This window comes from Sylvia atricapilla, chromosome 6, assembly GCF_009819655.1.
Source record: "Sylvia atricapilla isolate bSylAtr1 chromosome 6, bSylAtr1.pri, whole genome shotgun sequence".
Lineage (NCBI taxonomy): Eukaryota > Metazoa > Chordata > Aves > Passeriformes > Sylviidae > Sylvia > Sylvia atricapilla.
In genome coordinates, this window is record NC_089145.1 from 36,695,168 (window position 1) to 36,721,561 (window position 26,394).

At 43.7% G+C, this 26,394-nt stretch overlaps 1 protein-coding gene across 1 annotated transcript in view; it reads right to left on the reverse strand.

Moving 5' to 3' along the window:
- DDHD1 (DDHD domain containing 1) overlaps nt 1–26,394 on the reverse strand; it is a 63,068-nt gene that overhangs the window by 26,542 nt on the left and 10,132 nt on the right. Inside the window, exons 2-4 of the mRNA XM_066321532.1 lie at nt 21,744–21,917; nt 9,535–9,663; nt 7,714–7,861 (exon numbers count right to left, since the gene is read on the reverse strand). Of these exons, the coding sequence (XP_066177629.1) occupies nt 7,714–7,861; nt 9,535–9,663; nt 21,744–21,917 (451 nt within the window). The remainder of the gene's footprint in view (nt 1–7,713; nt 7,862–9,534; nt 9,664–21,743; nt 21,918–26,394) is intronic.

A 26,394-nucleotide genomic window follows, 5' to 3' on the forward strand; every position in this document is an offset into this window, starting at 1 on the left:
ACAATTACTTGAAGTGAAGGAAATGGCAAATAACCTAGTCCTATTAGAGCAGGAAAAAACATCCACATTATTTATACACCAGTAGCAGCTGGAAATACTGTGGAGGAACAGCTATCAGACATCCCTAAATCTTTACATCTTTAAATACAACAACTAAAGAGCTTTCTGCTGTTTGAAAGGGTTCAGTTCTTATTAAAGTTGTTCACAAGCTACTCAAGAGAGTTTGAAAAAAAAAATAAAAGCAAGAAACAGGAGTTTGGAGAAAATAATGTTGCCTTGCAATTCTGCCAAACCTTTTGGGAAAAGCTTTGGGTCTCCCCTCCTAAAAACTTTGTGTCCTTATCCAGAACCTTGGAAATGTAAATGATTTTACTCAGATGTGGGTTCACCTCAGGGAAGTTGAGGTTGCCCAGCTGTGGTCCTGCCTCCAGCACAATAGTCCTGAACTTGTAAAATCCCAGAAGGGTTTGATTTGGAAGGGACTTCAAAAAATCATCCAGTCCCACCTGCTGCCATGGACAGGAACACCTTTCACCATCTCAGGGTACTCCAAGCCCCAGTGTTCAACCTGGCCTGGAACACTTCCAGGGATCCAGGGGCAGCCACAGTTTCTCTGGAAAACCTCAGGGCTTCACCAGCCTCCCAGCCAGGAATTCCTTCCCAAATCTCCCATCCATCCCTGCCCTCTGGCAGTGGGAAGCCATTCCCTGTGTCCTGTCCCTCCATCCCTTGTCCCCAGTCCCTCTCCAGCTCTCCTGGAGCCCCTTTAGGCCCTGCAAGGGGCTCTGAGCTCTCCCTGGAGCCTTCTCCTGCTAGAATGATCGTGAACAAACAGAATCACTCAGTTCCATGAGAAAACCAAACCTCATCTCTGCACATTTCTTCCTCAGGGCTTGCAAAACTCACCCTGGCACAAGTGCACAAAAGCTCAGTTTCAACCCATTTTTGTCACCTGCCACCTCACTGGTGTCACAGGCTGTCAGAGCTGCACTTATCCTCTCATTATCTCCCAGCAGCAACAGCACACCCATCTTCTGCTCACAGGAATCATTGAAATTCCCAGTGCAACCCACCTCATCTACATCCAGTGCCACTGCACCACTTCATCCACTGATTCTGATCAGCAGTTTGGCAGAAATTCAGCAGAAAATTCCGTGTAATTTCCAGACAATGCAGCTACAGACACAGGCAAGCCCCCAGCACACACACCTGCTCATCTCTTCTGCTATAAAGATAGGATTTTTTTTTTTTCTTCTTCTTCTTCTGGCTCTTAAAAATAAATTTCTTTTTTGAACTTTATTAGATGCCAAATCCCTCTACTCACTTGTTAAATTAACACAAACTGAAGTCATAAATCCTCATCTAAACAGGCAGAGAATTCACCTGATACAAATGCATGCTGAAATACTGACCTCAGAGCAACAATTACTTCAAGCCATGCATTGAAACACAAGGAAACAACTCTAATTTATGGTTTTTCTAAGAAATAAAACCCCACTAATGCACACCTTAGAAGGAATTCTGACACACTGCTATTTTCCATGCAAGAAGTAACAGCCTGAAAATAGGTACTTTCACCATGAATAAAACATGCCTGGCTGCCTTTCCTTGATTAAAATAATAAATAACAAACCCATATTCTCACAGATATACATCCTTGCTTAAGTGAGTATGTTCCAGAGATATGTTAACATATTTAGAGTTACCGTGTGTTTTTTTTAATCTCATGCTACTAGCTTTGTGTAGGATTTACAAATACTCCATTAAAAATGGAATAGTTGCAAACTCAAATCAAAAAGATGAATTTGCTTCAGCTACTGCCCAAATTTTGTAGACTGATGCTGATGTTAACACGGCAAAATGCCTGAAAGCTTGAAGAAACTATTCATTTTAATTTCAGGTTATCTTTGCAGACTCTCTTCAGTCAAATGATCAATGAGATCATAGGGAATGGTCTTTAATCTAAGCCTTAAACACGCCAACCACTTACCGTGAATTCTTGATTTCATAAAATCACTGAATCCCAGAATGGTTTGGGTTGGAAGAGACCTTTAAGCTCATCCAGTTCCACCCTCTGCCATGGACAGGGACACGTTCCCAGGTTGCTTCAAACCCTGTCCAACTTGGTCTTGGACATTCCAGGGATGGGGCAGCCACTTGGGCAACCTCTTCTTCAGTTCCAGGGCCTCACCATCCTCACTGGGAAGAATTTCTTCCTAATACTCCATCTAAACCTGCCCTTTGTGTCAGCTTAAAGTCATAACACTTTATCTCATCACCCTGATTCTAAGAGAGAGCAATGGAATGTTCTCTGAAAAAAACCACCTCAACTCTCACTATTCCCTGCAAAGCCCTGGAGATCCATTCCTGGATTTTGGTGACAAAACTGGTGAATGGTTGTTTTAAATCATTCCCCAACTGCTCTCACTACCCTGGAGTTCCCTCAAAGGGGAGGGCACAGCTCTCACTGCCTCTTTGAGGAAATAATACCACTTTACTGAGGAAATTCAGGGCTGGCTTGGGCTAAGTTTGCTAAGCTGAAGTGAGAGCAGCAGCCATGAGTAATAAAAAGGGAGATGTGCTGAGAGATGAGGAAATGGGAGAGTGGCACTTTTCCCAAAGCTGAGCTGCAGAAATGCCAACTCCAGTCTCGCCACGGGCGGATTTCAAAGAGCAACTGCAAGACACGAGTCATGTTCTGCCACTGTTGTTCTCTGCTGCTCTCAGGAAATTGCTGTGAAAATTGCTGCTCCACGACACACACAGGCTCATCCTGCTTCAGAGGAGAGATGGAAACTCTGGGATGCAAACAAAGGAACCATGACTGGGATTCATACTTCATCCTTCTGAAGAGTAACAGGATTTTGCATGATCAGAGGAACTGAAGCTGCTTTGTTGGTTGATCCTGGGGCAATCCTGGGAGATCCAGGAGCTCCAGATTCTCTTCCCAAAGGGCAGGAAGGTTTGCCCTGCGGGGAGTGCCTGGCACAGAGCACTGCAGGCACTCCCTGTCCTTGCTGCCCTCTCCCAACCCCACAACCCTCACTCCCATCTTCCAGATGGAATCCCACATTTTCAGACCAACTGGAGTGATCCAGTTTACAGGTGTGATGGTGTGGGCAGGGAAAGGGCAGAAACAAGGGATGGGGGAGGCTGGGAATGGGAACAGCCCTGGGGATACACCCAAATCCTGAACAGGCTGCTACAGCTCCTGTCCAACACGCTGCCAAGCGTTAGGTAATAAATATTCACAAAACAAGCTGTTCCAAAAGCATTCCATGCCCTAACTATCACCTTTTACCTCTTGGCCTGAACTTCTCTTGCAAGACAAGCTCAAGTTGAAACCTGTAAGCCAATATTTACCAGCTGGGTGCTTAATTCAGAATTAATACCTGCACCAAAGGATGAAAACCAAGCATCTAATATGTATTTAATGCAATGAAAGCATTTAAATGGAACATAAAGCTACCAAATACCTGAAGAGCTAAAATTATAGAAAAGATTTTATAAAGGGGAAAATCTTCACTTAAGATTCCAGAAGCACACATTAATGCAGTGAAGGGCTTCTGAGAGGCTCTGCCTGGGCTTGCATATCAATGGGAATGTACCAAAATAGCTATTCCAAAGTACTTATCCTAATGATAATCCACAATTAAAATGCTTTCTAATGGGACTTGCAATAAATATGTAATTGGTGATTAGGACAAGATGCTGGTGCTGGTCCAGGCAGCAATTCTTGTGCTATGAACAGCAGCACAGACAAATGTGATTTTGGAATCCAAACAGGAGGTTCAGACAGAGGCAGAGCCCATCTTCAGGCTGAGAGCAGCCCAGAAGTGACACAACACTGCAGCTGTTGTGGAAAAACACAGGAGAGTCACTTCCCTCATCCCCCAATCTCAGGAGCTGATGAAATTTACTTCAGCCTAAAGGTCTGAATCCTCCCTAGGGCAGGTAAAAGGTCTTACTTTCAGCTGGGTCAGGTGAAACAACAGGAGCTTTGAAAATGAGGTTGGGAACATGGATAATGACATTCCTAAATGTCCAGAGGAGGCCACCAAAATGGTCAAAGGGAGGGAGCAGCTCTTCTCTGAGAAAAGGCTGGGAGAGTTGAGATTGTTCAGCCTGGAGAAGAGAGTGATCTGGGGTGACATAAATGGCATTGAAGAGAACCTTCTGGAGAGCTGGAGAGGGACTGGGGACAAGGGATGGAAGGACAGGACACAGGGAATGGCTTCCCACTGCCAGAGGGCAGGGATGGATGGGAGATTAGGAAGGAATTTTTCTCTGTGAGGTTGGGGAGGCTGTGGCACAGAATTCCCAGAGAAGCTGTGGCTGCCCCTGGATCCCTTGGAAATTTCCCTTGGAAATGTCCAAGGCCAGGCTGGACAGGGCTTGGAGCAGCCTGGGATAATGGAAGGTGTCCTTGTCAAAGGAATGAGATGAGTTTTAAGCTCCCTTCCAACCCAAACCATTCCATGATTCTAAATTGTACTCAATACATGTAACAATATCTCTCCCTCCATTAACCCACAAATTCAGCAAAGCCAGAGATGAAGCTCCATGAACGAAACACATTCCAAATAACAATCTCTGAGTGTGGACAGTAAAAAGACATCCCAAAGAGATTTATTTAAAAGCTAACACTCTCCCTTCTCACAAATCAAGGATTTCTGGGATTCTGCACCTGATGGCAAATAAACCCCCTTTCAATTAAGTACATTCTGCCATAATATTTTGGAATAAATAATATTTATATTGGGCATAAATAATATTTATATTGGGCAGAAATACAGACTACAAAGCCTTGTCCCTTAAAAAACCATCCCTATGCTACCAACACAGCTCAAAGCACATTATTCTGCTCATGCTGGGGCAGCTGAATTCCTGTTCCAGCCTGGAGGAGGGACTGTCTCTTCCCAGACAAGCTCCCAGTGAATATCAGTGCTGACAGGAGCAGCTTGTTGCACCAGCTGCTGTGCTACATTTAGATAATAAATGTGTTTAACTACACAGAGAAGAAACAAAATTATGTCACATCCACCACAGACCTGCTCATCCAAGCATCCACAAAATGCAGCTTTTCCATTTACCCACTCACAGGACACCCTGCAACCACAGCAACCAGCCACCCTAATGAAGAGATTAAGCTCCAGTCCTTAATGAAATTAGTGCAGATAATTTGGAATTTCCCTGGACAAGGGTTCTGTTTTCGCCTCTGTAACCAGCAGGATCTGCCTAATGATGCAGCAGCGTTGTGTGAGCTGCACCAGCTTCATCTTGAGGTGGTAACCTGAGGACAGAACGTGTCAAATGAGCTCTGGTGGGGTCCAGCTACAGGTTTCCTACTAAAAAAATGTGCATTTAAAAGGCAAAAAACGGCCCCACTGATATCTTCTGTCCATAGTTTCAACTTCAAAGTGTGAACGGTCAAAAAAACACTTTTCCTTATTAATTTTCTTTATCAAAAGGCACCACAGTGTCCCTAATGGAAAAGCATGTAAAAACCCACCCCAAAAACCAACCAACCACACAAATATCATGGATGAAGGTGTTAACAGAAAGTGCCAGTATGGCTTGTGAGAGCTTGGCAGACATTCCTTCTGAAATCTCTCCCTGGAACATATGGGATGTTCCTCACTGATAAGTTTTAAGTCGTTATTTAAAAAAAAAATTAAAAAAGGAAAAGAAAAAAAAAGATACTTCAATCTAAAATGATGTTTTAATTTGCAAATTTTGCGCAGAATGCACAATTTATGCCAATAATTAGCATTTTAAAAGGCTATGTAATGCTGTCTGGTATTTTTTGAGGATATGAGTGAGATTTACTGAAGCTGATGAAGTCTTGTGTCCCTTTTGGAGGAAGTATTTTATGTGCTGGGCTGCCAATTACAGCAGGACTTATGGAATGAACATCTCTGCACTGTGACCTGAGCTGAAGTTAATCCTCCCATATAACCCCTGTATCTATGGAAAATGGAAGAGGGAGAAAGATAAAGCATGAAAAATTTAATGATTCCAAGGCCGAAGTTTTATTTCTGATCGCTGTTAAAACAGCAGCTTATACTGAGGCTGTCTGCATTCCCAGCACCACTCCCCCAACAAAAATTGAAGTTTTCACATTTAATTTGGTGGCTAACATTGAACCAAGGGCTGTGGATCCTTTTTCTCTCTGCTTTGGATTGCTGGCTCTAAAGCAACGTGAATAACAGAGCAGTGAAGTGGCAGGAGATGGGGTGGGGAGGTGACAAGTGACACCCAAGTGACATCAAAAGGTTTACCCTGGCAGCCCAGAGGACACTGGAGTGGCACAAAGAGCTCTGGGGACACAAGAGGCTGATGACAGGATGGAACAGAGCACACAAGCATTGACCTGGAGCGTCATTCTGGAGGCAAAGGGAGGGTGACAAAGCTCCCATCACAAAATAGCAGCAATGCCAGCGCTTCTCCCAGGAGCCACTGAGTTTGTCAGTGTTTCTGTTGGAACCTGGAGCTATTTGGGACACACCCACCCACTGAACCATACAGATCTGTAATTAACACCTCTCCAGCCTCCTCTTTCAGCTAATGAGAGATTCCTCAATGCCATCTTGTCCCCCATACAGCTGTCATCAGGACTTCATAGCTTTTCTAAGATTCAAAACCATCTTTTCAGGTGCATGAAATCACAGATTGCTTTGGGTTGGAAATGACCGAAAGACCATAAAGTTCCAAGCCCTGGCACGAGCAAGGATGCCACTCACAAGGCCAGGACCCCAACCTGGCCTTGAACGTTCCCAGGAATGGAGCAGCCCAAGCTCTGGGAAAACATCATTCCCAAGAGCCATTTGCAAACCACTCTTCACAAAAGACATTCAGTGAAGAGATTTCACAGCCTTTTGGTCACATTTTGCTTTTCTGTGCACAGAACTCCACAAGCAGTCTCACAGCAACAGCTTCATTCCTGAATGGATTCTGCCCTGTTAGGAATGATAACATTCCTGTATCTCCCAATTCCCCTTCTTTTAAAGGTTACAATTTGCTTTCCATTATTCCAATGAACAGCTCTGAGAGATTCCACTCCGAAATTAACTTTCCCATTCCACTTACTCAAAAATGTTCTGCTCAGTTACTTCACAGTTGTTGCACACTTAATTCACCCAGGCACCACTTGGAAACAACATTCCCCTTGATTTTGATCAAATGAGAAACTTCACCCTGCTCAGCAAAACCACCAATCACAGAAGCCAGAATTTCACACAGAATCCTTCAGGCTGGAAAAAACCTCCAAGGTCAACGAGTCCAAGTCGTGCCCAATCCTCACCTTGTCCCCAGTCCAGAGCACTCAGTGCCACATCCAGGAATTCCTTGGACAACTCCAGGGATGGGGACTCCAAACTTTCCCCTTCCAACGCTTAACAACCCTTTCCATGGAGAAATTCCTCCTGATGTCCAAGCTGAACTTCCCCTGGTGCTCTTTACCAGTACCCCAAAAGTCACGAGTGCTGGTGATAAAATTAGAATAAACCTTTGCTCTCCTGGCTCACAGCTGCTCTCCCTAAGTCCATACATCCCAATTAACATAAAAAATAGTGTACCCACAGCACAAAAGATTAATGACTCAGGAGAAGAGGAGAAGGAAAACAGGGCAAGAATCAGCCCAACCCAAAAGCTCTGCTGTCACTCACAACAGCCTTACAATTAAGGCTGCTTCAAACATTCCAAAGCACTCACATGGCTGTGTTTTTGATGATCCTTCCTTGGTCCATTTTCTGCCCAATGCCATGCACAACAAACACAATGTGACTAGTCTGGGGTGGCTTGTCTTCTAAGGTGGCTTCTTCTACATAGCCTCTATGTAGCCTTGTCCCGCTACTTGAAGCTGCAAGAACAACATTATCCCACATCAGTGACATTCTGCCAAGTGCAGGGCTCTCATCTGCTGACAGAAGCTTGGCTTTTCTCAGGACAACACACTGAAAATCAGATTATATAATACAGAATCATGAAATTAAAGGATTAGCATCTATTTTTAAATATAGGCACTTTTAAACCCCTGAAAGATCTGAGCAGCCAGGTGATATCAATGGCCATTTCCACTGCAAAAGGAATTCATTTCAGGTATGTTTTGAAGAACACCTCTTCAGAAAACAGTTGTGTAACTGTGCACCCACTATTCCAACACAAAACTCTTCTACTGGGTGTCTCAATCCATGAAATTCCTTCTCTCCCACCTTACTCCCCCAATATGGAAGGAACATGGAAATGACCTGGCCACATAAGTGATTAAGTGTCTTCATTTTATCCACCCCAATGAAGAGAAAAAGCTTTAAAATTTATCATTTTGATAGGGCAAACTTGCTCCACTTTGAGCTGATCTAACCTGAATTTCCCTCCTCGTTCTCCAGCTCAGTGGCCAATCCCAAAATCAGTTCCTCAGGGTAAATGTGGGCATTTTCTCCCTGCTGTGCTGACAAACCCAAGGGCACAATGTGCCTCCATCCCCCTCTAGTGATCCTCAGGGGACCGCACTGGTGCTGGCCTCAAAAACTGCAACTAACAACTTGGTTTTGGTTTTAAAGAGGAGGAAAACACCCTAAACCCACTAAGGGCATTTTTCACTCAAGACAGGTTTTGTTTACTACTGAACTTCTCTTTGATATTTCTCCCCTACAAAACATTTAGGGCAGATCTTATTATTTATTACACATAATCCCAATGGTGTTCTGGATAAATTACTCCATTTCTTCTGGAATTGAAGCACTGATTTTTTTTTTTTTTTTTTTTAGGAAACATTAATTAAGTGTTCACCCAGGAGTCCTGGGGGATAAGAGGGCATTAATTACAGGGCAGATGTGTAGGCTCTTGTTCTGGTGTCCTGCACAGGACAAGTTCCCATCTTCTAGGCTGGCAATAATCTGCTTTTTCCTGGAGAGTCACCACCCTCTCTTCCAACCATCTCAGCTTTACTGCCTTTCTGACTGGGAGTTTTGAGCTTAAACGAGTCTGAATTCCTACTGGAAATAATTTCTGTCTAAATGCCCTTTCCTGTCAGTTCATACTTCTGTTTCATGAACAGAGAAAAAGGCTGGATGGAGGTGGGGAGAGGGAAGGTATGGTCATGTATTTTAGGAATGCATCACAATATGTAAGCACCCAGCAGTAAAATTAAGATTGCAAAAGGAACTGTAATACTTTTATTATTACAGGAATAATTCTAATTCTCTAGTATCTTCTGGACTCTGCCACTATAATATTTTCATGTATTTATTATGTTGTGCTAACTGCTGCATCCAAACCCATCAAAATATGGAATAAAATTAAAATATACTAAATCAAATATGTAATGTAAATGAAACAAAATTTTAAAATATTCACATCTAATTACAATTACTTACAAAAGCTAAGGACTCTGAATACTCATATGAAGTAAAAAATGCAACGGCCAAAGTGGGCTACTCCCGTTAAAATTTGAAATATCCTTTTGGAGTTAAAGCAACAAGCATCAAATGCTGGCATTTACCATATTCTTTACAAAGCCTGGGAAAGATTTACCTTTGGAAAACCCCAACTTTTGTGTAACAGTCCTTGCAATTTTGGATGTGGTGGCATCACTGTACAGATACACTTCATCCACGCTGTGCCAGTCCACATGGTTTCGGCTCAGCTTTAGACTATGAATAGCTGCAGCAAAAAGGAACAATATTGAATTCAGGTGGGGAAGAGGGAGGGAAAAAAAACCTCTTTAAATAAAGACAGAGAGAGAGAAAGGTGATTTACACATAGGTTAAAGTCTAGAGCTCCATTACACCTAAATTTGTGTTATTTCTTACCTTGAGGAAATTTTACAGCTGGATTTAATCTGAGCAGGAGGTTGAAGACCACCTGTGAGGCCCCTTAACATCATTCCCCTCCCACCCTCCTTTTGAGGTGGGAAGTACCCAAAATATTTCCTTAAAGGGGGCAAGGTAATGGATCCTGAAATACTGGAGGTGGGTGTGATGACCAGGCGGCTGCCCCAGGTATTTTCACCACTAAAAAAAATGGAATTTCAGCCCTTTCTCCCACGAGAGCTTCCCTGCTCTAACATAGAAACTCTCAAGGCTCCCTTGCTAGAAGGCTCTGTTGCATTTCTTCCCTTTCAGAAATATCTCAGAGCTGGAAATGCAGCTCAGTCAGCCTCTGAATGAGCAATTTCTGGCACAGAACAGAATTCAGCTCTTTCATAAGCCACCAAGAGCTCCGGCGGTCGGGGTTTTTTGTTGGTTTTTTTTGTGTGTGCTAATTGTGTTTTTCCAGATTTGGAACTGATTGAGCTGCGGGCCCAACCTCATGACACACAGCCTGACTGTCAGGATTAAACAACAGGCACGTTGTGATGCAAATCAAAACCATCTTGGGCTTGGAGCTTGCAGGAGGCAAGCAGTGCCACAGCTGAGTTAGAGTAATTTGGATTTCACCAAAATTCGCTGCTGAGGTCTCGCCGGATGTGGGGTGCACAGCATTTGGAGAGCTGACAACAGCAATAGCCCTGTGACCAAAGAAATGGTGATTTTACTGTCACTGCTCTTGCTGGAAAGTCCAAAGTCATGGAAAACACCCAGAAGGGCTGTTTTGGGGTTGTTTTTTCCAAAGCAAGCAGAGCTGTAACCTGTCTCCTCCTTGAATCAACCAAATGAATTTTTTATACTCTTCTAAAAACATTCTGAGAAAGCCTGAGCCATCACCATTTCCAATTTTTACTCTGCTACAGCACAAACCAGCCATGCTCAGCCAAATGTTGTGACCCCTCTCCTGCAATATTTTTTGTTTCTTTGCCAAAGCAGACAGACTTGACATAGACTGATGAAAAACTAAACAAAATCTCTAAGTAACACAGGGATTAAGAGAGGATTAGCCCTTGTGTTGTGGCAAACAACTGATTCACCAAAATAACTGGAATTACATCGTTGTTTTACACTGACAGAGCAAGAAGTGGAAAGCAATAAGCCTGACTTTGAAGAGCAGAAATGGTCTGTCCAGGAGGTCTTCAAGAATTGTTCCATCTGCATTCTGCAAAATCCCTCTCAGAGTATGATCCTGGGGAAGCTGGTAGAAGAGGGATGGAAGCTGGATGCCTTTGGAGGGTGTTGTGTTCAGTGTCCAAAAAAACAAGAGGAGGAAGAGATGTGGTTCAATCTCTTATTACTACTAGAAAAAAACAGCAGTTTGTGGAGGAGTAATCCTCAAATTCCTTCTGGAATTGAGTCCAGCCTCTCTACTGGAAGGCACATAAAGGAACAAGTGGCTTTTCCCTATGCTGCACTTATTATTCCCACTTGGGAAGAACAAATTCCTCACTTTTATGATGCTCTTCCTGAATGTGGACATGGAAGAAATATCAACATCAATTACAACACGTGGAAGCACCAAAGCACTTCAAAGGAAGTTCAGCAGGGCCAAGTGCGAGGTCCTGCGCCTGGGTCAGGACAATCCCAGGCACAAATCCACACTGGAGGGAGAAGGGACTGAGAGCAGCCCCAAGGAGAAGGATTTGAGGGTGCTGGTGGATGAGGACATCAAGACAACCCAGCCATGTGTCTCTGCAGCCAAAATGTGTCCTGAGCTGCATCTAAAGAAATGTCACCAGCAGAGAGCTGGGGGTGCTCAGTCTGGAGAAGAAAAGGATCCAGGGAGAGCTCAGAGCCCCTTCCAGGGCCTAAAGGGGCTCCAGGAGAGCTGGAGAGGGACTGGGGACAAGGGATGGAAAGATAGCACAGAGGGAATAGCTTTTAACTGGAAAAGAGGGGGAGATGTAGTTTGGATACTGCGAAGAAATTCTTCCCTGTGAGGGTGGGGAGGCCCTGGCACAGGGTGCCCAGAGAAGCTGTGGCTGCCCCTGGATCCCTGGAAGTGTCCAAGGCCAGGCTGGATGGGGCTTGGAACAACCTGGGATAGTGAAAGGTGTTCCTGCCCACGGCAGGGGGTGGAACAGGATGAGCTTTAAGGTCCCTTCCAAACCAAATCGTTCTGGGATTCTAGGGAATATTCAGCACTATTTCTCTGCATATTTAGTAACGTTTTCAAAAGCGATCCTTAAAAATATGGTCTACTGTTAAAAAAACACCACAAGAAAGTGGCAGTGACCTTCAGCAGGACCAAACTCCTCCCTTGACTGTAAAGAAACTTCTCTGAGATGTGCTATTAATGTACACACTGCATTCATGCTGAGATAAATTTCCATCAATTTCTTGAACTATGAACTCTTCCTTTCTATAAAGAAACAGAACAACAAGAACAACAACAACAAAAATCATGTGCTGGTCCTTGCTTCTCAGTTTTCCTTTAGCCACAAAAATATCACAAGTTTTTTAGGGAAGTGGCAGGATCCAGAAGAGGCATATGGACAACACTTTTCAGAGAATCTACCAATTTGCCACTAAGATAATGAATTCTGAATTTTAATTGACATATGTACATTTCATTTTGATTCTCTCAGTAAATTTTGCTCACCAACACATTCCCCGCTTTGCTTTGGAACTTCCCCCCCCCCCTTTTTTTAACCAAAAATCTTTAGTAAGATTTTTGTCTTGACTTTTATTTTTCTATAAACACTGTGACATCTGATCATCCTCAAACCTTGGATGTGAAGCCCACAAACCTTTTTCCTCAGGCTGGATGAGGCTTGGAGCAACCTGGTCTAGTGGGAGGTGTCCCTGCCCGTGGCAGGAGACTGGAAGGAGATGGGATTTAAGGGCCCTTCCAGCCTGAACATTTCTAGGATTCGATTCTGTGGTTATTTGACAGTGAAGAGATTATTAAAACCTTGAGAGTGCAACCAAAAGCAGCTTCTGCTGCTGACAGCCCCAGGGGGTGTTAACAGTGAGAGAGGGAACACAAAAATGTGTCTTTCGGGAGGATTTGACAGCAGTCTGAAAAGAAACATCCTAAAAAAAAAAAAAAAAAAAAAAAGGCAAAATATTCAAACTGTGCTTTGCAGGCATGGGATATCCAGGACTGACACTGCTGGTTTGAAACTGAATTTGAAGAAGGGAAAATGATGTTTCCTGAGGATGAGGAGAGACAGGATTCACGTTCTCTGTGAAGAAGGAGCAGTGTCCTGTGAAGCTCCAGAGGGGCTCAGACTGACAGCCTGGGGGCTGTGCACACCAGGAGGTGTCACAGCATGTCAGAGAGCCACCAGGTGTGTCACAGTGTGTCAGGGAGCCACCACAGCGTGTCACTGCCTGGCTGAGGGAGCTCAAGCCCAGAATTCAGGTGAGGCAGCATGTCTTGGGTTGCAATACGTAACCAAAAGTATGTATTCTATTCCCAGCTGTTGAAACCGGTTGGGGAGGTGTTTATCTCTTTCATAACCCATTCCACATAACTCCGAGAGGGGAGTTTCTGGTTTTGTCTTCTGTTAATGGCAGCTGTTAAACCAGGTGGGGCCATGTTCTTTATCTCTTCCAGGACCCATCCTCCCTGCAGGGGATATCTGCTGTTCATGGGCCATCCAGGCTCACTCCATGGCTCATACAATTCCAGCATCCCATTGGGAGAGGCTCCAGCCAGGGGGAGGAGCCCAGCATTCCTACCTGGATCAAACCTGGCATTCAGAACACCAGCACAGCCTGTTTGCACTGGATTCCCAGAGGGAGACCGGACCCATCTCAGCACCACTGGACCCTTCCCCAGGATCATCTCTGCTCCAACAGAGCCACATCTGTCACTGCAGGAGGACTGGATTGGGCTGACACCAACACCCTGACCAACAGGGTGTCAGGTTGTATTCTGATTCTGTCAGTGTTTTTAGGATTTTTTGTTTGTTTGCTTGTTTTTTGTACTACTACATTTGTATTTTTTAATATTCCTAGTAAAGAACTGTTATTCCTATTCCCACATCTTTGCCTGAAAGCCCCTTAATTTCAAAATTATAATAATTTGGAGGCAGGGGGGTTACATTTGCCATTCCAAGGGAGGCTCTGGCTTTTCCTGGCAGACACCTCTTTCCCAACCAAGACACAAGGGGACAGGCACAGAGGAATCTCTCTTTGCTTATCCCTCTGCCTGCTGTATCCTCCAGGAGCACAAATTCCACACCTGAGGAGTTTCAACAGGGCACCAGGCTGGGATAGTGCTGAGCTCCACTGAGATCTGACTGTCCAGGGTATCTCCCCCATAAATCCACGGGGACAGAAATCTCCCTCTGGACCAGACTTCCCATGGATTTGTTTCCACATGGCACTTCCCTGACACTGGCAGCATTCCCACAGACATCTCTCTGTAGGTGCATCTCCCCCAGATGCAAAAAACCCTGCACAATTGCATGGAGAAGAGGAGGCTCTGGGGAGACCTTACAGCAGCCTCCCAGAACTTGGTGGGGGCTTTTAAAAGAGTACGAACAACTTTCCACACAGGGGGGAGACAGACAGGATAAGAAGGAAGGTTTTTAAACTAAAGGAAGAGAGATTTGGATTAGATGTAAGGAAGAAATTCCTTACTCAGAGTGGTGAGACTCTGAGGTTGCCCAGAGAAGCTGTGTCTGTCCCTGGATCCCTGGAAGTGTCCAAAGCCAGATTGGACACTGGGGCTTGGAGCAGCCTGGGATAATGAAAGGTGTCCCTGCCCATGGCAAGGGGTGGAATGAGATGGGATTTAAGGTCTGTTCTTTTCTACAGAAAGCATGGATTTTGCTTGATTCTGCAGGAGAACTAATGGCCCTGCAAAGTGAAGCACCCTGAACTCATCCCAACACAGGCCCAGAGCCTTCACACAGCTCCGAGTATCAGAATATTTTAACCTTCCCTGGTTTCTAAACCTTTTTCTAAGGATGGATCTGTAGCCTCTCATGCATTTGTTGTATTTTCATCTCAGAAACAGCTGCTGCGAGTAGTTTAGATGAGATCTTAGGAATAAATCCTTCACTGTGAGGGTGGAGGCCTCTGGTGGAGGCCTCTGGAGGCCACTGGTGGAGGCCAGTGTGTGGCCCTGGCACAGCGTACTTAGAGAAGCTGTGGCTGCCCCTGGATCCCTGGAAGTGTCCAAGGCCAGACTGGATGGGATTTGGAGTACCCTGAGATAGTGGAAGGTGTCCCTGCCCATGGCAGGGGATGAAATGAGATGGGATTTAAGGTCCCTTCCAGCCCAAGCCCTTCTAAGATTTCAGTTTGGGACTGAAGGCCAAGTCCATGGAGATGAGGCCAAATGTTGGGTTCTTTTATAGCCAGAACTTAGAAATGAAACATTTTTCAGGAATACAAACCAAGACAGACACCTACAGTGTGACCACATGAAAAGCTCAGCCCTGCTAGAGATGGAAGATGGGATCAAGAAAGGATTTCTGTCAGCTGAAGAAATCAATGGTTATTATCATACAAACCTCCAATTTCACTGAGAGAGACGAACACTGAGGGGAAAAAAATCCCCCTGAAAAGCTGAAATATGAAAAAAGAACCATAAATCACAGCGCAGATATTCCTAAAGCCACACAGAACCGGATCTCAATTAGGCTTTTGACTCATCTTGAGTCAAAGGAATGGAGAATAACTGAGGAGCAGAATCCGTGCAGTGTTTACGCTCATGGCAAGGATCCTGTGGAGAAGGCAGGGATGTGCCCATGGAAACATCCTCCCAGCTCGAGGAGCTGAACACCTCCTGGGGCCAACTGCTCACAATTAAACACCTTTTTTTAGCTAAATACCTGCTTCTCTACTTGGTGCTTTCATCCACCTGCCAAGACCAAAGCACAGGGTGGATCTTTTCTCCCCAGAGTATGATGGTGCTCAAGTCAAAATCAATGCAGGGAAAAGCATCTTTGAAGTGCTCAGGGCTGACATTGCCTCCAAGGACAAAGGCACTGTCATTCCAGCCAGGGTGAAGACCAGAGGATGGATACAGACTGTCTCAAAACCTCTCCTGCCTTTTTTTTCCCCAAGGATTTTTAAATTAATCTGTCTTGCAAGCAGCAGGTGCCACACAAAAGCCTGACACATGGTACATGGAGTTGAGAGAATCGTTTGGCTGCTGTTGTAAATGACTCTCAGGTTCTGGTACATAAACCTGTAGATTTAATAACCTTTTCTTACTTTTTTTTTTTTTAAAGAGCCATTAAAAAGGCCATTTCTCTTAATTAAAAATGTCTCACATTGCTGTCATTTTTACATTGCACTCCACCACCTCTCAATTTGTCAGTGTCACCATCTGTAACACAATCACCTAATTTCAATTTTTTTTTTCAATTTGTGCACATTCATTGCCACAACTGAAAATGATTTGAGGGGAAAAACCCCATACAACATTGATTTCCCAATTTCAATTTACAAAAGAAAAGGCAGAAGTCCTTTCTTATTGCTGGAGTTACATTGATTCACCCTTAACAGACTTGGGTTCCTTGTGTGAGAAGAAGCAGGAAAACGTTGAGTTGTAAACATTTTGATTTCAGGCATTTTCCATTTGAACCCAGTCACATAAAAAATAATTAAAGGAAGTCAAAAGGCAAATATTCAAGCATGTCAAAATAAATTCTCAGAGTTCACAACATCCCCATGAGCTACAAGAATACAAGGTATGACAAGAGCAGCTCTAAACCTACCATGTTCATTTACATTTTAAATTAAAGATTTTAGAAATCTAGCTCCATAACAACCACAGTCAGTGAAAGTTTAATCACTCCTGGCTTTAATGGTGGCAGAGAGAGCCCAGTGACAAGAACTTTGGAGCCTTCTGCAATCATTAATGGCTCCTGTAAGATCTCCTCCCACTTTATGGAATAAATTTGCACGACATCAGCTGCTGCAAAGGTCAGGGTGGTTTTCTGCAGCACAGCAGCCTTTAGCTATATTCCATACAGCTTCCCCTTGTCCAGGGACTCATTTCATTCCAAAGCTGCAGCAAGAATGAATTATAACATAAAATTAAAGATTATTATCCAAAAGAAAGCAGCAAACAAAACATTATCTGGTAGAAAGCCTCCATTCCTCCTCTGACAGAATTCATCTCATACCAGGCCTGCTGCAAACCTAAAAAAAGTCACTTTTATTTTATTGAAAAAGCCAAACCACACACATAGAGTGCAAGAAACAAAATGTTTATAGTTTTCATCAGTCACAAACAATTCTAGTAAGATTTACTGCGTGACACTATGAGCATCTACTTTTCTCTAGGACTCACAACACTTCTACTTTTCCTCTAAGCTTTAGGATGCTTTTTCCTTCCCCTCGGAAGGAAATGGCATGGATACAGCTCAAAAAACTGAAGCATGTAAATCTAACATTTAACTGAGACAAGCAAACTAGATTTTGAAGTTTCCTAAGCCAGGAGCACTACCAAAACCAAAACCAAAACAAAAAAGAAATCTCCAATTACTGTACCTTGGGAATGCTTTCTCTTAAGACATGCAGCATCTGATTTCTCCTTATATCCTCTCCATTTGAACAAAGAAGGGAGGGAGAAGGGAGGGAGGTAGTAGAGAACTAAAAGTAAAAACACTGAGCTTCAAAGTAAAATTTTTAAAAGGGATGTCATTTTTTTTCATTAGTATCACCATTTTTAGGTAAAAAAATAAAGAAGTCACATTTCTAGAGAGAACTAAAATGTATATATAAAAAAAAACCCCAAAGAACAACCCAGATTTTGTAGCAGAAGTGTCAGGTCCTAAACTCAATTTCTTCACTCTTTTTTTCCCCCCAAAGAGTGTAAGAGAATGGTTAAAAGTTAGATTACACAAAATCTCCTGTTGCCCTGTCCTGCATGGCCCCAGGCCTGAGCACTCCCTGATGCAGTAAAATGAGTGACATTCCACACTTGTGTCACTGCCAGAGTCATCCCAACAGCTCTGTCAGCAGATGCCTCAGTACAGGTGCAAATTAAAGGTATTTATTGTTGCACATCACTTCTGGGGGAGGTGAGGGGAAAGAAAATCAGGCTTGTAGCTACAGCACTTGGGATTCCATGGTATAATTTAATTTACAATATTCTCCTGGCTTGGGGAATGCAACCCTCAGGAAGAACGAACACAGGAATCTCAAAGAAAGTAGAAGAAAAATTGCTTTTCATGGTCAGGGTGGTAAAATACTGAACTAGCTGCCCAGAGAAGCTATCCGAAGATACTGAAAATCCCACAGGAAACATCCTGAGCAACCTGCTCTCATCAGATCCCTGGCTCTGAGCAAAGAAGTTGGATCAGAGCATCCCCAGAGATCCCTCCTGACCTGCACAACTCTCCAATTCTATGAACAGGACTTTTCCATCTAAAGGTTAACTTAGCTGTGCCAAAAATCTATATGAACTTTTTATACAGTGAGAAAATACGATTTGAAAGCTAAGGAAAAAAAATCGGCTCTTCCAAATGCAATTTTTAGAGGTTTTGTGGCCTTGACCACACGCTGAAAATCTGTTTAGAAAAAAAAAGCAGTAGAGTTCTGCTGTCTCAAAATCAATGCACTGAAATATTAATTCTATTTATTTATATAATTCTATTTATATTAGGATTTCCTTTCTGTCTTTCTCTCATGGAATCACAGACTTGATCACAGAATATTTTCTGGCAGAGGAACTGCTGGGGTTCATCCGTTCCAATCCTCTCCACAGATCAGAAACAACTTCAAAGTCAGCTCCAATTTCAGGTTTGAAGCAGGTTGCTTGGGTGATTTCCAGCTGAATTTTGAGCACCCCTCTGTGCAAATACAAAGAGCTCTATCTGTTCCTACCTTCCTATCATATAAATAAAGCTTTCAGCTTCACTTCATCATCACTGAACAAATAAACCCGAAAAAGGCCATAGAGCAATGGATAACAAGAACTCAACTGGTCTTGTTTTATCTGACAACAGCCTGGATATGTCAGAAATCTCTGGATAATGCTGCTCCCTTGATGGGCTACTTCAGATAGGTGCTGAACTCATTTTCTGTCTAAGTATGAAGAAAAGGCACTTTCTAAATCTTCTGTCAATTTTAAGCTCATTCATTGCGACACTGGTGTCCCTCTCCAGCTCTCCTGAAGTCCCTTTAGGTCCTGGAAGGAGCTTGGAGCTTTCCCTGGATCCTTCTCTCCAGGTGAGCACCCCCAGCTCTCCCAGCCTGGCTCCAGAGCTGGACACAGAATTTCAGAGGGGTCTCACCACAGCAGAGGGAGAGAATCTCCTCCCTTGACCTGCTGCCCAAGTACCTTTTGATCATAAAGAGCCCCATTTCTGCATCCTGCCATTATAATGATAATTTATCTGGTGCACTGAAGAGGATCAGGCACCAAGAGGAGTCACTAGCATCAGGCATCATAAAGCAAGCTCATTCTGCAAGGCAGGAAATTCAATACTTTGTAAGGATGAAAATCAAAATGCAGCTCCAGTTTGCTCAGCAAAGGAGTGATCTCCAGGCTGCTCCATGGAAAACGGAGCTTGGGGAATCACTCTGTCATCTGTGCTTTCAGTTCCCTTCTGCATTTAAAGCTCCTTGTGTCCCAAAAAACACAACACATCAGCATGGGCAGGATGTTATTTGTAGGCTGCAGGCTGGAGACCCTTCACCTGAATAATTCTGCACTTTCAGAGAAAGGTTTGCTTGGATTGGGAGTTTAATAATGGGCCATTTATCCCTCCTATCACCACCAAAAACCCTGGATGAAGCTTGGTTATTTCCTTGTTAACATGCTGCAATCCAGGAGCAGAATTAATAAATTTAATCACTGGAGTAATTCTTGATACAAAGGGACTGTTACAGCAGCTTATATTAATTTTGCTGAGGAATCAGAGGACACAGCCAGTTTTTCATCCCTTACAAGGCTTTATCACAGCACTGGGAACAGTCACTTTGCATCCCAATGGATATTTACAGATTTATTTCAACTTTCAATGATTAAAAATAACAGGTACCTGCAAACCTTGATGGCACCAAAACCAGTTTCATACAGGATGCAATTACAACAAATTGGAGCATTTAAGAGATTTATAAACTGAATTCAGCTAATTATGTTTATTTCACCAGCAACAATGCAAGTTGCAGAGCTTCTCCCAGTGACACTGCAGATGGCAACTGTGGATGCCAGAGGACCCAAGAGGTACTGAGAGGCAAATTAGAATGACAAAATCACTTTTTACACACTCTGTCAGCTTGTCCTGCAAGTCTCCTATTACTACCAAAAAACCCTGTTGAAAACTACTGGTGGCCTGACAGATATTCCACTGAAGGGATGCCATACATAGCTTGTTTTTTGTTTGGGGTTTTTTCCCTAGGTTTATGTTTTTTTGTTTTGGGGGTTTTTTTGCCTTTTTTCTTTTTTAACTTTGGTTTTAGAAAATGCACTGGCACTTGAATTTGGAGGGGTTTTTTTCTAATCTTTTACGTTTTTATAAACATCAGTGCTCATATCTTTCTTATTACTCTCCCCAGTCCATCCAACATCAAATCTGAAAATTTCTGTTCCATAGTCCAGACATTATCTGAAAAGAAACCCAACCCTGATCTCTCCTATTTACTCTGTAATGAGAATCCAAGTACCACTGAAGCCATTCTTCCTTCCTTCAAAAATTAACTACCAAAGGCTGGGAGCACTCAGAAACCACAAAGATTTGCTTTCCATGTAAAAACTCATAAATCCCTGTCACTAACAACCCTGAGCTTTGTGCCTGTGGGACAATAAATCAGAAATACAGGTGGAAGTGCCTTGCAGAAGGGTGTTTGTACAGGCACAGTGCTGTGGCTCGGGGTCACACCACTTCATGCAACTTTCTGAAAGAGCTGTTGAAGCAGAAGATTGTTCTGCAGCCTTGGTCTGGTGTAGCACAAATAGGAAAAGCAAATATTCATAAACTCCTCACTAGTTTTAAAGGGGAGTTAGAAACTCTTTGTAATGCTGAAAAAATCCCTAAATCAACAAATGTCACTTTGGTTTTCCTTACAGTAATTACAGAATTATCCTGAGTATTGCTGCGCTTCCAATTTATTGACAAGGTTTTACTTGAGTGGTTGTGCAGTTCACACATAAGATCTCATGGCCAAAACAGCCATTCCTACACTGTGGAACTGCTTTGCACACATCTGCACTTTAAAAGTAGTTTCTTTAAAGAAATAAAGGAATAATACAGCCAAATCCCTACTAAAATATCTTGAGGGCCCTCTGTACTTGCAGCTTGTGGCTTGTAGATTGTTCGAAAAAGCGACAGCCGAAAGTGTGAAGGGCAATAATAGTGAATTTTTGCTGTGCAATACTTGTTCTGTGTGCATTAAGTAATAAACCACTGATTTCAGAAATTTGTTTTCAAAAATGTTCCGTGCAGCAGACCGAGATTTCCAGCAACACTACCTGAACATCCTCAGCCTGCTCATTAAAATGTCAGGACTTCCTCAACAGAATGAATGCCTGAGATTTACTGCAGCTGAAAACTAATAAATCCAGCCTGAATAAAAAATAGAAAATGGAATGTGATTTGTAAAAATGATCCTACTCCCTTCAGGGTAGAATTAGAGTGGCTGGCCACACAGCTATCAGCCAGTTTGCCTCTGGACACTGACTCCTCTTGTCCCATCAAGAGGTTTTAGTTTGAAGTGCAATTTCAAACACAATTAGAAGATATGAAACACAACGGGAACAAGATGTTCCTCCATGACTGTGATTTTTACAGCGTTCCCCAAATGTACTGCAACAGAAATCCTACACTGGAAAATGGGAGACAAACTGATGTTCCCCAATTTATAGGATGAAAAACCAACACAGATCACATTCTTACTTAGGAAAAGCAGACCCCAAGCGTCCAAAAAAATGTATTATAGTGATCTAAACAATCTTACCCTCCTTCCCATCAACAGGTTTGGATATTTCCATATCAAAGCTCTCCTGCAGCTGTTGGCCTTTGAAGCGGTTGAGATGCTCCTGTTCTATTAAGTTACTTTCCTCCTCTTCCAGAGGTTGCCAAGTGCCATCAATAAACCACTGTCCACGCATTACAGGGATCTTTTCAGTTTCTAAAAAAAAACCAACACAAAAAAGAGGATTTTTAATGCAACAAATCACAAACTGACAGCAGGAAATGTAGTGTGATCTGCAAACCTGAAGGTGGATACCTTCCACTAGCTCAGGTTGCTCCAAGCCCCAGTGTCCAACCCGGCCTTGGACACTTCCAGGGCACTTCCAACAATCCAAACTACGCACCAATTAGCGTAAATGGTGGTATTTAAAGTTGCAAGGTTTTGGTGTTGTTTTTGTTTGTTTGTTTGTTTGCTTTTAATTAAAACCAGTCTTTTACTGAGGGCTGATTTTGGTTACTGCCATTCTTCTTTCAGTTTTGGTTCTCCAAACGAGGAAAGTGGAGGCTCAGCATTTGCTGTGCAGGTGGCAAAAGAGGAATCTCTTAAAAAATATACAACTTGTTACTTATTCTGCATCAAACTGTGTCTAATTGTTGCCCACTAACTACAGGGAGCAAAAACTCCCCTCTTATATCCATCCCTGCAAACAAGCTGGGACGGCGACACCTGTAGTGACTGACCTTTGAATTTCTCCTCCTACATCTGGAAAATCAAGCAGAGAAACGGTGTGTGCCTGCGCCCCACAAGCCTCAAAAATCCCAAATCCAAGTTTTCATGGGATCAACACAGATTTGGGTCTGCTGAGAGCACAGAGCAATGGGACCAGTTGACCTCCAGTGCACACTGGGAGGGTACATATATATGTGTGTATGTGTGTGTGTGTGTGTGTGTGTATGTATAGACTGACTCAGCCAAGAGCAAATATCCTGTGTGTTATACTGACCATAAAGGTTTAGCTCTACAAAGCAAGTAAGAACTCTACCAAAAAAAAAAAAAAAAAAAAAGCTTAAAAAAAGAGAAGACGAGGGGGGAAAAAGCCAGGCTTCGCTGCACCAAGATCTGTTCTGACCTGGAGATGGAAAAAAATCTGGTAGGGACAAATTGGAAAAGAAACAATAGATGCAAACATGCAGTAAATGGAATTCAGGTGAAAATTAAACATTAAACAATAGATTTCAGAGTTACAGAGCACAGAAGGGATCTCTTTGATCTTTCACCAGAGCTGGGTGAGGTGACCCAGCCACAGACAGTAGTTTTTAGCCTGGTTCCAATGCTCTGTGAGCACCAGCAGTGCCTCAGGTCACAAAAACTCCTGGTTCTGTGCTGCCCTCCCCTATAGACACACCACAAGTGCTTGCTGTGCCCAAAAGTCACTTCCACACCAGCTGCTGGCAGATGAGAATGTGAAGAGAATTTCAAACACCTCTACAATTTACTCAGAACCCTAAACTACTCTGAATTTTTCATCCCTCATTCCACTGAATGTACAAGCCATGGAAATAAAAGGAAAATAACCTCGAAATAATCTCCACACGGGGCAAGTAACACTCCAAAGACTCCCAAGCCAGATTTGAACCCCTTGCTGTAACAGATTTAGAAGAAAACACTGTTTGCACAGCCCCGGCAGTGACAATCTCCTCTCACCTTTGTGGCAGACAGAGGGCACACAGGTGGGTTGAGGCACCTTGACATTGGTACTGCCACAACTGGCAGGGAAAGATGAATAGCAGGAAAACTCATGGCAGGGAATAAAGCAGATAATCAGACTCCCACTGAACTTCCCTCACTTGGCCCTCCTTGAGCTCTCCTGGGTGGGAATCCCACAGAACAGCCCGTCATGACAACTTCCCAAAATAACAGCTCAGAGCATCGCCAGCTCCCTCATCCCAGCTTCCCATAGACCCTGGGCTCCTTCCCAGGCTCTGGAAGTTCTGGTTCTCCCCTCCCCAGCCCCTCACTGAATCTCTCCCATCCCCCTGCACCCTCAGCTCTGCCCCTGTGGAACAGGGACAGCTCAGGTCCTGCGGCCAGACCAAAACACAGAAGTAGTGCAAGACCTATTTCTGCCACTCAGCTGCTGTTTGCCCTCCTAAAATAGCTACTCCAGGTAGGAGCCAATGGTTGTGTGCTGAATTCCTGATGCTGTGGGTGCTCGTGATCCACCAGCTTGAATAAAGAGATTGGGCTGTTCCAAGGGTGTGGTTGTGTAGTGGAAATTAATCCTCAGAAATATCAGAAAAAAACAAAGTTCTGAGTTGGCTGTAAAATGCAGAAGTCAACAGCGCCTGCAAGTTACACAGAAAATTCAATTATTTCGTGAAAATTCAGATTAACTTTGGAGTCTACAGCCCATCAATGGAGGGTGAAAGATGAGGATTCAGTTTTCCTAAACTGAGTGTTAACCACAGCAGTGTCCCCACACACAGCAGCCTCTTTCCTTAACCTCTGCTGTATTCCCAGACATTTTACACCTGCCAGAAATCCACATTTTCCAGCCCATCTAAGGCACACAGATCCTGCCCTCCTAAACAAAGCTCTGTCTGCAGGAAGAAATGAAATATGAGGGGAGATAAAGGCTCCCATTGTGGCTGCAGCAATGACAGGCCTACGTCAGATGTTAATCCTCACTGGGAAAATCTGGGAGCAATTCCTTAATTCTTGACCAAGCAGCCTGATGAGGCTCCATTCACTGAATCCACAGGCAGAGATATGTTTTTTTAAATAATAATCATATGAATACGACTTTGTACTCCAAACTAAATGAACACAAGACACCTCTTTTTCAGTTTTGAAAGGCTTCAAGTTTTTCGCATGGGAATTTCCACCTACAGATTTCTAAAATTCTAACCATAAAGTATTAAAATAAACATTTTCAGGCTCTTTTTGCCTGAGAGAAACTTTCCCAGAGTGGGTCCTTACAAGAGCAGTCTACAGCACTCAACAGCAGCTCTCAAACATGACTTGAGCCCTTCCCAGAAACGCTCAGCCAGGAAAAAACGTTGGAAATTAAAAAAAAAAAAAAAAAAAAGATAAAAGCCCTGCAGAACAGTTGAGTTTGGGAATAAATTAATATATTTGGCTCTGAAAAGGGTGTTCATAAATATAAATACAAATATTTTCACCCTTTATAAATTATTTTCAGACCTAAAGACAATTATGGAGGTTTGAAAAACCCAAGTGAGGCAATCCTGTTTTCCAGCTATGTGGGATTTTGGGGAAACAAAAAAAATTGCCTTTTCCCCCCCTCTCTCATTCCCTCCTTTAAACGGTTGCACACTCTCTGAGCAGCCAAACCAGCCTGAACCACAAACTGCTTTTATTTCCCATCACAAGGCTGAGGGCGCAAGTTTGAACACCGAGCTACAGGGAAACCTCAAGAGAAAATCACCAGGAAGGAAGAGGAAGCCAGAAAATGACATTTCCTGCCATCAGCAGCACGGTTTGGCTCTCAGAGAACCGAACCTGGCCCTGCAGCAGTGAGATAATCAAATCTGTGATCACAGCACAGCAAAAATAACATTTCCTGCGGAGCCAGGCTGGGGGTGCTCACCTGGAGAAGATCCAGGGAAACCTCAAAGCCCCTTGCAGGGCCCTAAAGGGGCTCTAGGAGAGCTGGAGAGGGACTGGGGACAAGGGATGGAGGGACAGGACACAGGGAATGGATTTAAACTAAAAGAGGGGAGATTAGGAGGGAAATATCAGGGAGAAATTCTATCTATGAGGGTGGGGAGGCCATGGCACAGGTTGCCCAGAGAAGCTGTGGCTGTCCCTGGATCCCTGGAAGTGTCCAAGGCCAGATTGGACACTGGGGCTTGGAGCAGCCTGGGATAATGAAAGGTGTCCCTGCCCATGGCAAGGGGTGGAATGAGATGGGATTTAAGGTCTGTTCTTTTCTACAGAAAGCATGGATTTTGCTTGATTCTGCAGGAGAACTAATGGCCCTGCAAAGTGAAGCACCCTGAACTCATCCCAACACAGGCCCAGAGCCTTCACACAGCTCCGAGTACCAGAATATTTTAGCCTTCCCTGGTTTCTAAGCCTTTTTCTAAGGATGGATCTGTAGCCTCTCATGCATTTGTTGTATTTTCATCTCAGAAACAGCTGCTGCGAGTGGTTTAGATGGGATCTTAGGAATAAATCCTTCACTGTGAGGGTGGAGAGGCCCTGGCACAGCGTACTTAGAGAAGCTGTGGCTGCCCCTGGATCCCTGGAAGTGTCCAAGGCCAGACTGGATGGGATTTGGAGTACCCTGAGACAGTGGAAGGTGTTCCTGCCCACGGCAGGGTGTGGAACTGGATGAGCTTTAAGGTCCCTCCCAAACCAAACCATTCTGGGATTCCAGGGACTATTCAGCACTATTTCTCTGCGTATTCAGTAACACTTTCAAAAGCGATCCTTAAAATTTTGGTCTACTCTTAACAAAACACGTGAAAGTGGCAGTGACCTTCAGCAGGACTAAAGCTGTCCCTTGACTGCAGAGTAGCTTCTCTGAGATGTGCTACTAATGTACACACTGCATCCAATGTGCACACCTCATTGCCCAGAGAAGCTGTGGCTGCCCCTGGATCCCTGGAAGTATCCAAGGCCAGGTTGGACAGGGTTTGGAGCAGCCTGGGATGGTGGAAGGTGTCCC